This window comes from Theobroma cacao, chromosome 1, assembly GCF_053813885.1.
Source record: "Theobroma cacao isolate CCN51 chromosome 1, ASM5381388v1, whole genome shotgun sequence".
NCBI lineage: Eukaryota > Viridiplantae > Streptophyta > Magnoliopsida > Malvales > Malvaceae > Theobroma > Theobroma cacao.
The window spans coordinates 7344849-7359690 of record NC_142639.1 but is presented as its reverse complement, the minus strand read 5'-3'; the positions used below and the strand labels follow the sequence as shown (position 1 = coordinate 7359690).

The 14842-nt window shown below is 34.9% G+C and overlaps 2 protein-coding genes across 4 annotated transcripts; both read right to left on the bottom strand.

Annotated features, from left to right (window-relative positions):
• Nucleotides 1–115: 115 nt before the first annotated feature.
• Nucleotides 116–5937, bottom strand: LOC18611851 (eukaryotic translation initiation factor 3 subunit A-like). Of its 3 annotated transcripts, none has more exons than XM_007048312.3 (14): nucleotides 5784–5937; nucleotides 5509–5571; nucleotides 4912–5393; nucleotides 4163–4378; nucleotides 3689–4057; nucleotides 3562–3591; nucleotides 2905–3132; nucleotides 2616–2777; nucleotides 2264–2485; nucleotides 1982–2191; nucleotides 1700–1906; nucleotides 1334–1414; nucleotides 999–1200; nucleotides 116–893 (listed from the first exon to the last, which is right to left on the bottom strand). In XM_007048312.3, the coding sequence occupies exons 2-14, from the start codon at nucleotides 5552–5554 to the stop codon at nucleotides 370–372; spliced, it is 2979 nt and encodes a 992-aa protein (XP_007048374.3). In that variant the 5' UTR covers nucleotides 5555–5571; nucleotides 5784–5937; the 3' UTR covers nucleotides 116–369. The 3 variants fall into 3 exon arrangements, with proteins under 3 accessions (XP_007048374.3, XP_088665032.1, XP_088665036.1); XM_088808906.1 differs by having other exon boundaries at nucleotides 5509–5573; nucleotides 5736–5908; XM_088808910.1 differs by lacking the exon at nucleotides 5784–5937 and adding an exon at nucleotides 5680–5698.
• A 962-nt stretch (nucleotides 5938–6899) lies between these two features.
• WDR55 (transducin family protein / WD-40 repeat family protein) lies at nucleotides 6900–13169 on the bottom strand. The gene is made up of 15 exons (XM_018114344.2): nucleotides 12947–13169; nucleotides 12809–12844; nucleotides 12613–12677; nucleotides 12447–12534; nucleotides 12290–12362; nucleotides 12102–12208; nucleotides 11555–11597; nucleotides 11374–11430; nucleotides 9354–9430; nucleotides 9157–9205; nucleotides 9015–9061; nucleotides 8834–8907; nucleotides 8137–8192; nucleotides 7703–7823; nucleotides 6900–7185 (listed from the first exon to the last, which is right to left on the bottom strand). The coding sequence occupies exons 1-15, from the start codon at nucleotides 13039–13041 to the stop codon at nucleotides 7115–7117; spliced, it is 1059 nt and encodes a 352-aa protein (XP_017969833.2). The 5' UTR covers nucleotides 13042–13169; the 3' UTR covers nucleotides 6900–7114.
• Nucleotides 13170–14842: the final 1673 nt, after the last annotated feature.

Genomic DNA, 14842 nt, shown 5'->3' with positions numbered 1-14842 from the left:
CGGCAACTTAATTTAAGAAGAGGGCACGGAAAAACAAGGCAAAGGGCACGAATAGCCTTTGCAGCAAAATTCTACTAGGCGAAACACTCGAACGTAAAACAGTTACCATGCAACATTGCAACTTCAAAACTCCAGGGGAGAAGAAACAATCCCACTCTTGTAAATTCTCGAAGTCCATACAACAAATGTTCCTTGGGCTTGCCATACAAAAAGAGGAGTTAAAAAGATAAATAAACAATTAAACACTACCAGGTCTTCAAATCCTCAATTAATATAAATTCTTCCTCAAGTTGCCACAGATACTTAAGCATGTATCGCCAAAAAGGAATGAATGGTTTGGCACAAAACTCATAAGAAGCAGCAGACAGATCAACCACGTGGTGGGTTCCTGGCCCTTGATGGTCGCCAGGGTTCCGTCTTGCTGCTATTACCACCCCATTTATCAGGCTCCTGAGGAGCCCTGCTACCACCCATACGATCGGAATCATGAGGGAGGGGCCTGCTAGCACCACTGCCTACACGTTCAGGATCCTGAGGTGGTGCCCTGCTGCCACTACCCCAGCGATCAGATTGTGAAGGTGGGGCCTGACTGCCACTACCCCAGTGATCAGATTCTGAAGGTGGGGCTTGTCCAGAGCCTACGGCTCTCTCTCGCTTGAACCTAGGCACATATTTCCCAGTGCTGGGTGCAGCAGCAGCTCCAGGTTCAGATGGGTGGGACCCAGCAGGAAGCTCAGAAGGCCTGGAGAGCCCCTCAGTTGATCTTCCTAAAAGAGCTTCCCTTCTCAGCCTTTCCTTTTCTTCCAATTCTCGTTCTCTCTGCCTCTGCTTTTCAGCAATCTCATCCAATTTTGCCTTGCGTTCAGCTTCTTCTTTCCTTCGTCTTTCTGCCTCTGCAAAGGTTCAAAATGGCAATAAATAAAGCAAAGTATTAAAAAAATTTCTCTATAAGGTAAAGGCAATACAAAAACATGATCAATACACACACAGGCACACACCTTCAAGTTTACGAGCTTCTTCCTCTTCGTGTAGCTTTCTCAGTCTCTCCTCTTCAGACCTCACATAGAATATTTTCTTTCTCTTAAACTCCCTTTCCTTCTTCCGTGCCTGAATTATTTGACTGATTCTCTCCTCCCTCTCTTCTCTCCGTCGGTCAAACTCGACCTGCCGACAACTCATCACTCTTTCCTGGAATATTATCTATGGTAAAACAACAAAACCAAATTAGTTTGTCAGATGGCATGCCATCTCTGCAAGAGAATGTTACAGGTAGCAGTAAATCTCTGGCAAGTACGGTTCCCAGCGCAAAGATGAACACTAAATTGCCACTAACCTTATTGTCCATCATACGTGCTAGCCTGTTCTTCTCTCTCAGATCCCCATCATGATGCTGTCTGCTCAGCTCAACTTCCAACTGCAAGACAGGATTGAGAATTACAGTCTCTATTATAAAATACAAAATCAAGAAAACAACAAACTAAGATCCATAAAGACATCAAAATCATTTCATACACAGCAGAATCCTGACAATGTAAAACAAGGGAAGAGCAGCAGTCTACATAGAGACAAACATGTAATGGTCACTGTCATGTTGAAATAAGGTGACATGAAAGGAAAGTTTTGAAACAAGTATATATATATATACACACACGTATTCACAAAAAGGATGCAATAACAAGAGGACAATTCAACAATTCACCTGTTGCTCACGTTCATGAAGCACTCTCTCTTCCACTAGTTGTTGTTGAAAAGCAGCTTCAATCAAGGGAGCTGCCTCCTCTCTCTTTGCCCTTTCCAAATAGTCCATTGTTTTAGCAAGTTTGTGCAGTTTCTTCTCCATCTCCTGTCTCTCCTTGAGCTGCTCAGTCAAGGCCCGCTCCATCAAGACTTGCTTTGTCAATTTCTCCTACACCCACATGCAATGTCAAAAATGACCCTTCTAAATGAAAGCAAAATCTAAATGAAACAAATGCGCACTCACCCCTTCTAAAATCGATTTCTTCTTCCCACCCTTTCTTATACGCTTCTCAGTTTCCTCCAGTAGTGCCTGTGCTTCTTCAAGCTCCCGCTCCTCTATTTCCTGACGAATCCTTTCCGCTCTCCGTTGCTCAAACTCAGCAGCAAGCCTCTTCTGTTCTGCTTCCTCAGTTATCTTCTGCATTTTCAACCTCCTTGACTCCTCCTCTCGTTCCTAGAGATCAAAATGAGGAGAAAACATTAAAACTATTAGAATTTTGATAAATGATAAATCCATACTTCCTACCATTTCCAACAGTTGGCGTTCTTGTTCTTCCTTTCTTTTCTCAATGATTGATTTTCGAGCAAGAAGCCTTTTGTGTTCCTTATCTACAACCTCGCCCAAGCCTGGCAAGATTTCAGCTAGCTTTGATGCTTTCTCCACAGGGGGGTGTATCATGGCTCTTGCTTTATTCAAAGATTCAGCAAAATTAGTCAAGTGAACCCTCAGCCCATCAGATTCAAGACCCTGAAAAAGTCAAAATGATGAACAGAATGATTGCATTCTCTGTTGTGCTCATATCCATGAAAAAATCTGCTTCAAGTACATAAAAATATCACAGAGACAAAATTATAATATGCCCAAGATATTATCTTACCATATTACCAAACACCACAATGCCCTTCATATGATCAAATTTCATAGCAATAAAATTATGTTTAACAGCATCAACAGAAATCTTTTCCACCATTGAAAAATCAAAAAAGGGAATGATCTGAGACAAGCTCTCCATTTTCATTGTCTGAAAAACCTGAGACACCTGGAGTAGCCAAGGGGAAATTTTTAAAAACAAAGAAAAACATAAATGACAAAAGAGTGTATAGCATATGACAAGAGCAATGAAAATAATAAAATAAGACAAAACAAACAAACAAACACGACTGCACCTGCTGAAGCAACCTCAAAGTAGCAAGTTTTTCAAGGGCAGGAATGTATTGGGAGAGTTGAACTTCTGGTACAGATGAAGCAGAAGACAGCTTTCCACCAAGTTTTGAGATTTTTGTCAACAAAGGTTGGATCTTCGATGCAGCATCCAGAGGCAGAAATTCATGCTCTAAAAGATGATAAAGATCTTTCACTTCCTGAGTTGCACAACTAAGTACACCTTTTGAGACCTAATAAAAATTAGATTGTGTTAACCTTCACACATCTAGAAAAGTACAATTTGAGATAGCATAAAGCCAACACTACTTTTACATTCTCATAGAATGGGAAATAAAAAATAGCATTGAAGCATGCTTATGGCACATATTTGAATGCTTCTAAAGTGTTAAACAATATAATAATCAAGACAGCCTGACTTCATGAACAGAACCAAAGGTTAAGTGTCTCGTGGCAATAAAGTGGAAAAAAAGAATCTTCATTTAAGGCTTTAATAACTTGAAAATAGAGCTAGATCTATATACCAGTCAACAATTTAAAAAACATCATAAAAACAAATAACCAACAAGCTTCAAATATTGCCATACTTTGCAGAAAGAACATTTTGAAAAAGAATTCACCCAAAAAAGCACAAAACAAACAACTCATGACTATTAACTTACCAGTTCCGAGAGAAGCAATGACCTTGAAACCTGGAAGAAGTACACAGGTCAGATGAAATGTAATATCAAGATAAAGAAACATTAAAGCTAACATAGAAATAAAAGTCATATTTAACGCAACACCTACCACTTCTCTGTTATCAACTTTAGGATCAAGATTAAATCCTATAAGATTCGCCATCCTTATTCTATGCTCTTTCTCATTTTCATGCTTCAGGTGTGATGCTCCACGTGTTTGATTGTAAGGAGCCACTGATAGAGCAGCCAAAACAACTGACGATGCTATCAATTGCAAATCCTTCTGGCTTAAGTTTTTATTGAAGTTTTTTTGAAGTGTAAAAAGCTTAAACCATGCAAAAGCATGATAGAGATGGCTAGCTGAAATCCAAAAGATTTCAGTCAGCTTGGCATAATAGACAACCATCAATGAAGATTTGGGGGTTTTCTTAACCATGCACATCAATCCATGAATGTCTTCAACAGATCGAAAAGCTTCCTGTAAGCAGTAACTAGAAGCACATAAGAAATCCATTAAAAGACAAAAACAGAATGCGATTCCACTATACATAAACAAAAATTGAAGATAAAGCAATCCAGAGACCTGCCAGAGTTTGAGTTCAGTAGCTATCTTAAGTTGCTCAAATCTTGTATCAAGATACAAATGCAAGCTCTCTGGCGCAGATAGGTCAGGCCTGTCCCTCTGATCTCTATACTTGTTAAGATTTGCTAAATGATTTCTTATAATCTCACACAACCTCCGGAACTCCGTTGTTCGTTTATACTGTTTGCAAAACTGGAATGCTCGGTGTGCTGTCATCTACAAGACATGTAAAGCTTATTAAATTTCTACCACTTCAATCCATAACAGTAAACAATAGTTAAGCTTAAACCACATCATGTCATTATTATCAGATAAACTAGACAAATTCTTCAAGGCCCTGAACCATAAGTTAGATTGCAGTTTTCCATAGGTAAATGATGAAACAAGATATACTTCTCGATGTATGCCCGCAGAGATTATGTCTACAGGCCAAGATCAGAATGCCCCATCAATTCTTTGTTTGTTTCACCCTCTATCAAGGAAGTATTGGCAATTCATCCAGAAACAGATAAAATCCTACATCATCCACTATAAAAAAAAAAATGATGCTTGATGCATTAGTTCAAATTATTGAATCAATCACACAGTTCAGCTCATCCAACAATGATATTCTAGGTAAATCCAAGCAAACCCCAGTGAACCCTTTACACAGTTACACATATAGAGATAAAAAAAATCAGCATGATGTCAGAACTCAGCGATATATACATAAGTAATTGTATCAAAAGTCCAATAATTGTTTGCAATACCGCATATAGAGCCTCCAACTTTGAGTTATTCCGCAAAATTTCAAGCACAGTTCTATACGTCTCCCACAAAAACTTGAACCAAGGTGTAACAAGTTCTCGATCCGACCTATCCTTTCCTTTCTCTCCACTAACATAACTTAACATCAAATCCTCAGGTCTGTTATCTGCCTCGAGGTCATCTACATCAAGAGCTTCTTCCAAGGCTTGTGCCTGAGTACGAGCCTGCTCAGCCTTCTCAGAGGAAAGATGCATGAAGTGTTTGATAACTTCCTCTAATGAACTAACGTTTACTTGCTGACATACAATTCGGTATTGAATCAAACCATCCTTTGCAAAGCGACCTTTTCGCATATCAACACAAAGTTCTACATATTTAAACATAATTCTTTCGAGTGTTTTTTGCCAAGCTCGATACCGTTTCGAGGTAATTAAATCATGAAGAGCTTGCAACGCATCTTGCTTCTGCCCAACATTTATCAACTCTGCATCAATAAAAAATAAACAAAATTAATTAATTTCACAATTTCCCAAGAAAGAAACTAAAATTGCAAACAATGTAAGAAAAAAAGTTAATAAATTAAGAATTCGGCCGATTACCGTCAGCTCGTTTTAATGCATTCTCAGCTCTGGCAAAATTTGCCATGTTTTTGGATCAAATTCCTGAAAAGAAACAAAAAGACATTCTCGTAATTTTAGTAAAAATATAAGTATGAAGCCTCCAGGATGATCTTAACAAAAATTACAATAAATTTGAAATAAAACTCTCACTTGCTTGAGTTTATAACCAAAATTAAAAGAAAAAAAAAAGGAATAGAATGTTAACTTTAAGGTGAAGATGCGGATATAAATGTGTTCATTAAGAACAAAAATACCAGAAAGATGATCAGGGTGGGGAGTGTTTGAGTTGCCGAGGAGAAAGGGGGAAGGGATTGAGAGCGGCGTGTACAAAGGGAAGAGCGAAACGAAAGCGAAGAGGGAGGAGGGTTTTTTTCGGGTTTTTGGGGAATCACGGAATCGACTTTTGGCCCTTTAATCCAACGGTCTGCATTTGCTTTCCGCAGATTGTTTAGACAACTTGAAATTTTAAGAGATTAAAAAAATTGGCTAATAAAATATCAGTCCTATTATTTAACTTATTTTAGACACAAACAATATTGTTTTATGTTGATTGTTTAAATAAAAATAATGTTATTACAAGTTATTTTAGAAAAAAAAACCGTGAACAACTATCTTTTTTTATTCAATTTTCGTAACTAATTTTATTTTTATTTTTTGCTAATTTTGAAAACCGATGACCTTGTTAAGTTTAATGGTTGTCTTTTTCTTTTTAAAAATTTTTCATTTAAAATTTAATTTCTAAGCTTATCAATTTTCTAAAATTAATTTAGTCCAATAGAAAAAAGGTTTTAGTAATTGATAAAACATATTATTAATAGTAAAAATAAAATCACATAATCATTTTTTTTTATAAAAAAAGTTTAGATTCGACTTTTGAGCAAATAAACGTGAAGTTAGCATTGCTAAATGCTGAAATGCAATATAATTAAAACTTAATTAGAAAATATAAAAAATATCAACTAAGACTTAGCTCCAATAGTAAGAAGAAAATGTAATTAAGATAAAAATGTTAAATTCGAGTGATAATGTCTTCTTCGTTAAAAAATTAATTAAAAACAATATATATATAGGTATAGGTATAGTTTTCACAAGATTTTTACACCATTTGCCTTGGCATTATTATAGAAAATATATTTAAACGTATTATATATTAAAATGATACATAAATATCTATGGAGAGTATATTAACGTAAAATATAATATTAAATTTATAATTTGAAAGTGAAAATTGTAAAATGTATAGGAAGGTTGGAGGATAAAAAAAATGTGATGAGGTGGGCAAAAAGAAAAAATTTCACACTCTACCATCTCTTTTAGAATATTTTCAAATTAACCCATGGCTGCTTACCGTGTTAACTTCTTCCGTTCACTGAAGCAATACAGAATGATGTTTCATTCAATAAAATTTACTCTTCCAATCTTCTCAAAGAAGATTAAATAAATTTGCCTCTATAATACAACACCAAATGAGAAAAAGGGTCTCTTAACATCAAAACAAGATTAATTGCACAAGTCAAGATATGCACACTTCTTTGTCCAAAATTGCAAGTTACCTATACTTGAGAGACCTATGGCAACAATCCACCTAAAGATCTGCGAAAAAGTTATTTGAACTTGCTAAAGCAGCTCCTTTATTTGCATTTTTCACCTTGGTCCCTGGCAAAATTAAAACAATGAAATAATAAAAACCAAATTACATACTTGGCAATTTTCCTTCATAACATGACTGAGCGAAACTCGTCAAAGAGCTGGAGATCTAACGAGAGGAAAGTTGGAACGACCATTGAATTCTACATGGCATTTTGAAATCATAAGTTAACAGTTCAGACCGAAGCCATAGCCCATAAAATCATTCATTGCAGAGAGAAGCCAACTTTAGGAATTCTGGGTACAAGAAAAGCAGTGCACTATGGCTGGCTGACGAAGGCCATGAACCCACCTTTAATTGACTGGAATAAAGAATTTCAACATTCTAAGATGATACTTTAAGGTCTATTTTCACATATCATTCATCTTTAGCAAAACCATTCCTATGGAAGTTTTCGAATAAAATGGCTTCATTACGAGGTTCACAGTGATACAACATTACGTCTCACTAGTTTAGTAATAGTGTTCAGAGATATGTGATTTAGGCAGAACTCTTAAATTAAGGCCAGAAAGAGAACTAGCATACCTTTCTTAGATTGAGATGGATCATCATCCACGTCCATCCCATCACTATCACTGTCTGACGTGCCAACTTGACCCTTAACTGTATTTTCAGAACTTTGCAATATATCATCCAGATCCCACAACTGCAATAAAAAAAATTAATTAGACCTTCATCAAAAGCAGCATTCATCAATGAAGCTGATTATCCCATATTCCAAGCATCTACCAAATGACTTTGTTACAACTGCTAATCATCAGGTTGTCCATTGTTACCAAATAACCTACACAAATAATTTTTTATTTTACCAGATAACAAGTCCTCATACACATGCAATCATTTGTACAGTTGTGATTACAACAAATAAATTTCTTATACATCATACAACACACAATTGAAATATCATAAAGAGAGAGAGAAGAGAGAGAGAATGCAATCAAAGAGGGAGAAAAATGCACCTTCAACATCTGATCATGTGATATACTACCAAGAAACCTTCTATCATGAGAAAAAGCTACAACAAGAAACAAAAATTCGTTAAACAAGGACTTTTTTAGCAATCACAAAACAAGAAGTCCAGCTTGGCAAAGCACATAAAGAAATAACTTTTTTTGAGAGTAATAACACGAAGTTCAAAGAACAAATCTGAGTTAGGAACTAAAGTGGTAGTCAGTTGTTCGTAAGAGCACCACAAATAACCAATGGACCATTCACATTAAATAGCATACACAATATGCCAATATTAAAAGTCCTACAAGCATAACCAACATAGGCTCTGTTTTCTTGTCACTTCTGTAACTGGCTTCCAAACGTTTGCCTTTTTCTTAGTTTTTTGTGATAAAGCAGATGCAAACAAAACAAATTCACATAAAATTAAAAGCAAGTAAAATAGTTTAAAAAAGCATTCATCTGAACATAAAGGTTGCACATAAAAGTAAAATGATGCTTTTCTTTGTCAAATTTTAAAATATGAAATTTGTTTTTGCATCAAAACATTACTTTTGCTTTTGAAAGCAAAAGTAGGTGACGAATGCGGCAAACTAAAAGGAGCCTTTGTGGAAATTAGCTACGCCAAAAAATTCCTATTAATTCTCCCTCAAAGTGGACATTGTTGACAATAAACTTTGATCTCAAAATAGGAAAGAAATACAATACCAAGGCCCTCAACTGGATAATCTGAATGCTCTGCAATTGGTTGTATGATTCTGTTGGGCAATATGCCTACTAGGCTGGAGAAAAATTCAAGGAATTGTAAATAAAAGTTAGAGTAGGCAGGCAATGGTAAGATGAAAATCAACATCCAAATAAATGTCTCCTTTTGTGCTCATCGTCTCACCTGATGAGTCCATTCTCAGATCCTGCAATGAGTCTATCTTCATCAAGCTAACACAAGAATTTAAAAATATTTAACAAAAAATGTTTGTTGATTGTTTGATAACCTAGTTTCTGAAACTATAACAATTAGGAAACCAGCTTACTTTCAGCAAAGCCTCAACAGAATTTGGAGACAGATCAACAAAGCGATCGCTAGACAACCAAATGAAACAGTCAGGGCACAACACCAGGTGAAACATCAATAATTGAGAGAGAAAAAGAGAGATAGTCCCAGTCGTGGAGGATTTACAACTTCCTAACTTCAGAAAAATGAACGATGATGATTTTCAAAGCACAATACCTGCAGTCCTTAAAAAACCCCCACGAATATAACAGCAAAGTTCCACTTTGCGATCCACAAATAACTTTCCGACCATTCTGACAAACATAACATAAGGCATATTAGGATACAGTAAGGCCAAGAAAGCAAAGCTAGGTTATGAAAACTATCTTCTAAGTCCCATTAAAACCATAGATGTCACAAAGATTTCATTTATTTTGCTCTTTAACAGCAAATACCATGAAGCATACTTCTGATGACTTAAAGAACAAATAATTTTTCTAAGAAAAGAAACAGCCTCTCTCCTGTCTTCAGATAAGGACTTGAACGACCAAAAGAATCACAGAAATGGATACATCACAACTGTAATCTACATTTTATTTTGTATCCACCTTACTGAATCGTAATCCTCTCAAAAAAAAAAAAAAAAGAGCAGGTGCGAAAAAGGATTATGTCATCTTTGCAACTTAATTTTCATAAAATCTATGCCAATGGTCAACATAAATTAGGATGCCATGCAAAGTACAATTTATCCTTCAATGTAAATCAGAGTAGGAAAATGTATGCAAAGCCAATACCTTAACATTCGCAACTATGGCACCATAATATGCTCTAGATTTATTCCCAATGAAAAGTATATGCCAAACCCCTCCAAAAGCCACTCTACTTTCACTAATAAACAATTCAGCCACCCTAGTTATATTTCTTTTATTTAAGCCATTGCCCTTTTATATACGAGTCAATTAAGCCACACAAACAAAAACATTAACTCTCAATTAAGTTTCATGGTGCAGATAAAATAAATCGATCGATAGATGACATGATTAAAAAAAGATGCATATAAATTAAAATTATATATGGTTTCATATAGTACATAACAATCTTAATGTAAACTTCATTAAAATGGCTTAACAGGTATATCTAACCTAAGCAACATAAAGAAAAAAAACTAATTAAATTTCTTTTAAAAAAAAAAAGCAAAAAGAAAAATGATAGAAAAAAAAGAAACAGAAAGGAGACATGAGAGAAAAGAGGGAAGGGGGAGAACAACCTATGAGATAAAAGGAGGAAGGGGGAGATAAGAGGGCCGGCGCTGGATCTGATGACCAATACCTAAAATGGGCAAAAATTGGCAAGATCTAACCCAAACCCCACTGCATCTCATTGGGAACATTCTTGAAGATTAACAAATAGCTTCTTACCTTCCAGGAATCCTCTGGATTCTATATAGTTTCGATGATCCAAAAATCTATATTTTTGCCATGCTTAATATGTTGTTTCTGGTGATGCGTAGTTTTGGTTTGCTTAGGTGGGTGGCTTGACATTCCACTTTCTCAAAGGCATCACACTTCCTCATCAGCAAGAGAGAAAAGTAGATCATTTCAAGACCTCAATATTGCAAGATCCTGCCAGATCTCATTGGTCCAGAACCAGCCACTCTCCACCTGCTCCTCCCTCTTCTCCCTTGCAGCCCTCCACCTCTTCCTCCCTTTCTCCATTTTCCAGCCTTTTTTTTATGAAACTATTTTTTTTTAATTCAATCCAATCCTTTAGTCTATATTAGATTAGAGTAGAGTTGACTTAGTTATTAGGCCATTTAATTCCATTTAACTATGATTAATTGAAAAAAATTAGGTTTATATATGATTAAACAATATTACTTAAAAAACAGACTATCAAAGAAAAACAAGAATAAAATTTTTTAAAAAATCTATTTCAAACATTGTAACTCTAATGTCTCTGAAAAATCATGTCCCATTTGACACATCACCCGCCAAATGGTTTTTTTCCCTGCCCATGTTTCTAGTTAAATGGCATTTTTTATCCACATCATCATATTTGACAGAGCTTAATAGATTCTGTTATCCAAGCAGCTTTATTGACCCAATTATGAAAGAGTGATGGCTTAATTTAAATAAATAGAAGTGAAATGATTAAAATCCAAATTTAGTAAAAGCATAGTGGCTTTTAGAGAGGTTTGCCCAAAAGTACATCAAAGGAAACCATAGAATCCAATTATTCAGCAATTAGATGTATATACCTTCATTATGGTAACAGAAGTAAGCTCATCTTCAGAAAACTCAGAGCGTGTTTGGACCTATAGTTAACAAAGAAATCAATCAATTTTAGATGGTGAAAATCTATAGCAAGCACAGTCTACTAAAAAGGTTCTACAATCAGATGCATCAATCATTTTAGAAAGAATACAAGGAAGAGCTTACTTTATATGTGCGAAGATTGCAAACGGATAGAGTCCCATCTCCACTTACGAATGAAAAATAAAAATTCATTAGAGCCTCACATAAAAATTCATTAGGAAGAACATTCAGGGAAAAAGAGAGATATAGAGAGAGAGACAGAGAGAAAGCAAGGGCTAGGAACAACCAAAACAAGGCAAATGAAAAAAATTTTATTGAGTGCATGCGAACATGCATGGGCACACAACCAGGTTTATTGCAAAAGGAGCTATGAATGTAATGAAAGAAGGAATCAGAATAGACAAAATATAATATAACCATCTTGTTTTCCCTTTCTTTGTGGACAAAAATCTTCCCAATATCAAAAGAAACTCATTTCTTTTAAGCATCTTTTTAAGCTACACGTAAATTTGAAAATTTGGCATTTTTTAGCATATTTACTCTTGCATGTAAACAAAGAAAAAAGAAGTTTCCTAGAATCAGCAACTGAGCTAAATCAGATATAAGTTTTGGAAGATATCACTGAAGTACCGAAATGGTCAATATTCAAAATAATTACAAAGCAAGATACCTTGTTGTTAGCAATTTCATGGAATCAGATACAAAATTCATATCTGAAATATAGTCTTCATGAGCATTAAAAGAACCAGAACAGGAACGTTGCCTGGTATCCCATACCTGAAAAAAAGAAGCAGATAAGCACAGATTAAACATACCATTTGAACCACATAAAATTCACAAAATCAAGTAAAAAGAAACCTTAATACAGCCTTCATCATCTCCAGAGGCGACAGTTGACTCTGTAAGGTTGATCAAACTATTGATGGCATTCCTACACAACCAAATAAACTCGTATTTCAACAACTAATTACAGGAATTAAGAAAAAAAAAACCCAGAAAAGCAGTGAGAACCCACTCATGAGCATTTTCAAGACGAGCAATTACTGATCCAGTTTCAACATCTGTGGCCAAAATAGAGCAATCTTTTGAACCTGTCGCCACGGCTGAACTCGAAGACACAATCAACTATCATTAGATAGAATCCGTGGAGAGAAATGTTGATGAAAAAGAAAATGCTTTACCTTGTCCACCATTAATAAACCGAACTGTTCTACACGACTCAGTATGTGCATGAACATCCAACGATCTTAACAACAAAAAAACCAAAGAAACTTTTTTAGAAAATTCACCGCCAGTCAATTTCATTCATATATTAAATTATTTACGGTAAGAGATGGAAATTATTTAAAAAGAAAAGATAAAACTTAAAATTTGGACCTTTGTAGCGAGGAATCATCGGTATTATATTTGTATCTGTAAAATACGAAGTCTTAATCAATAGATAATTTAATTTGAATTATTACATAAAGCGGTGGAAAAATTGAAAAGAAACAAAAGAAAAAGGGGGGGACTTACAGGTGAAGGTCGCCGGTGATGAGAGAAACAGCGACGAGTTCTTTTGAAGGATGAAAATCGAGACCAAAGGGGATTTCCCCTAAACTAGCCTCCATTAGTGACAGATATTTTTCTGCTTTCAAGCAGGAGCGTGGCTAAAAGTATCAAAACCCTTCTATGGCTGCGCCAGGGTTTAAGGGACACTGTTTTTGGTTTTGAGACCTGTAGTTTCAGCTGAATTCAAGTTATCGGACTCAACAGGCAACATAAAAGAGTCACGTGTTCTTCAAAAAAAAAAATGTCACGTGCTGTCCGTGTGACAAGTTACAAAATTGGTAAAACTGCATCGTATTGGTCATGAAAGAAACTAAAATTTACAAGTTTATTATAAAAAAATAGTTTGGTTCTGAAAAAACCAAAGAGTTTTGATTGATTACCGTTAACTCTTTTTAACACACCCTCTTCTCCCAAGATTTGTCATATTTTTTAATCAAATTTTTGGAAAAATATAAAAGGATATTCTTTGTAATTAGAAGTGAGCAAATAGTTGATTCAGACTATTATAATTGAGAATCAAATAGAGTGAAATTTTTTGAAAAACCAATCAAACTAATCAGAAATTAAAATTGTTCAATCGATTTGATTATGAATCAAAATAATTGAAATTCTGTCACTTTTATTTTTTACAAATTTAATATTGAAATTTATAAATTTCATTTATAATTAAACATACTTAAATCATAACATTCAACATTATAAAATATATATTTTATATAAATATAATATATATAATATTAAGTTTGGTATGATAATTTTCCTACTCAAAAATCAACTAAATAAACTGATAACACCAAACTTTTTGAACTAAACAATCAAATAAATCAAACCGTTTTACTCGAATTTCATCTAATTGAAATGGAGAGACTACGATTGTTGTTTGGTTTTGATAATTGTTTGGCTGTTGATTCTATTGATAGGAAGATGATTTAGCACTATTATGGAAAATTGAAATTTCGTTAGATGTGAAATCATTCTTGATAAATCTTGTTGATGCGGAGGTAAGTTCGAAAGGAGAAACGTGGAGACTGACAGGGTTTTATGGGAATCCGAATAATACAGATAGATTTATCAACTAAGAGTTGATTCGCACACTAAAAGTTCAGTCACAGTTACCATGGCTCTTTTTTGGGGACTTAAATGAAATACTGTTTACAAGTGAGAAAAAAGGAAGACCAAAGAGAAGTAATGCTAGAATGGAAGCATTTAGAAATATCTGTGATGATTGCGGGTGGAGAGATTTGGGTTATAAGGGACCCAATTTACATGATGGAATAATTAATCGGAAGAAGATCATGTTAGATGTCGTCTGGATCGAGCCTTTGCAACTGATGGGTGGTGCAATAAATTTCCTTGAGTTGTGGTCTTTAATAAAGTTGTAGGGGCATCAGATCATTTGGCTCTACGAATTGATTTATTTCACTAAAAACAGTTAATTGGAGAAGGTGGTTTCATTTTGAGGTGGTATGGTAAGACGATGATACTTGTGCTAGGAAGCTTTATGAGGAATGGAGGAGGCTAGCTCAAAAATCAAGGGAATTCTTAGATAAATTAAAGTTCGTCAAAATAATTTTTAATTTTGTAAAACCTAATCCTTTGAAAAATATGCAGGGTCAAATTAATAGAAAGAAGCAAGAATTATAGATGGCTCATGGTGTGGTATCATCAAATAATGGCGTTAACCAAGTTAAATACATTCAGAGATAACTTAATGATTTGATTAGGGAAGAAGAGACGATGTGGAAACAAATGGCAAGGATGGATGAGCTTAAGAGGGAGATAAGAATACAAAGTTTTTCCATGAGAGAGCTTTTGAAAGATTGAAGTAAAACACCATCTAGGCGGTAAAGAAGAATAATG

Coding starts and splice junctions, on each gene's coding strand:
- WDR55 (XM_018114344.2), bottom strand. CDS start 13,041: ATGGAGGCTAGTTTAGGGGAAATCCCCTTTGGTCTCGATTTTCATCCT. Junction 12,209..12,289: donor ATGATGAAGGCTGTATTAAG/GTTTCTTTTTAC, acceptor TCTTTTTTTCAG/GTATGGGATACCAGGCAACG. Junction 9,431..11,373: donor CTTCTGTTACCATAATGAAG/GTATATACATCT, acceptor TATGTTTGTCAG/AATGGTCGGAAAGTTATTTG.
- LOC18611851 (XM_007048312.3), bottom strand. CDS start 5,554: ATGGCAAATTTTGCCAGAGCTGAGAATGCATTAAAACGAGCTGACG. Junction 1,907..1,981: donor AGAAATCGATTTTAGAAGGG/GTGAGTGCGCAT, acceptor ATGTGGGTGTAG/GAGAAATTGACAAAGCAAGT. Junction 1,415..1,699: donor TTCATGAACGTGAGCAACAG/GTGAATTGTTGA, acceptor CCTGTCTTGCAG/TTGGAAGTTGAGCTGAGCAG.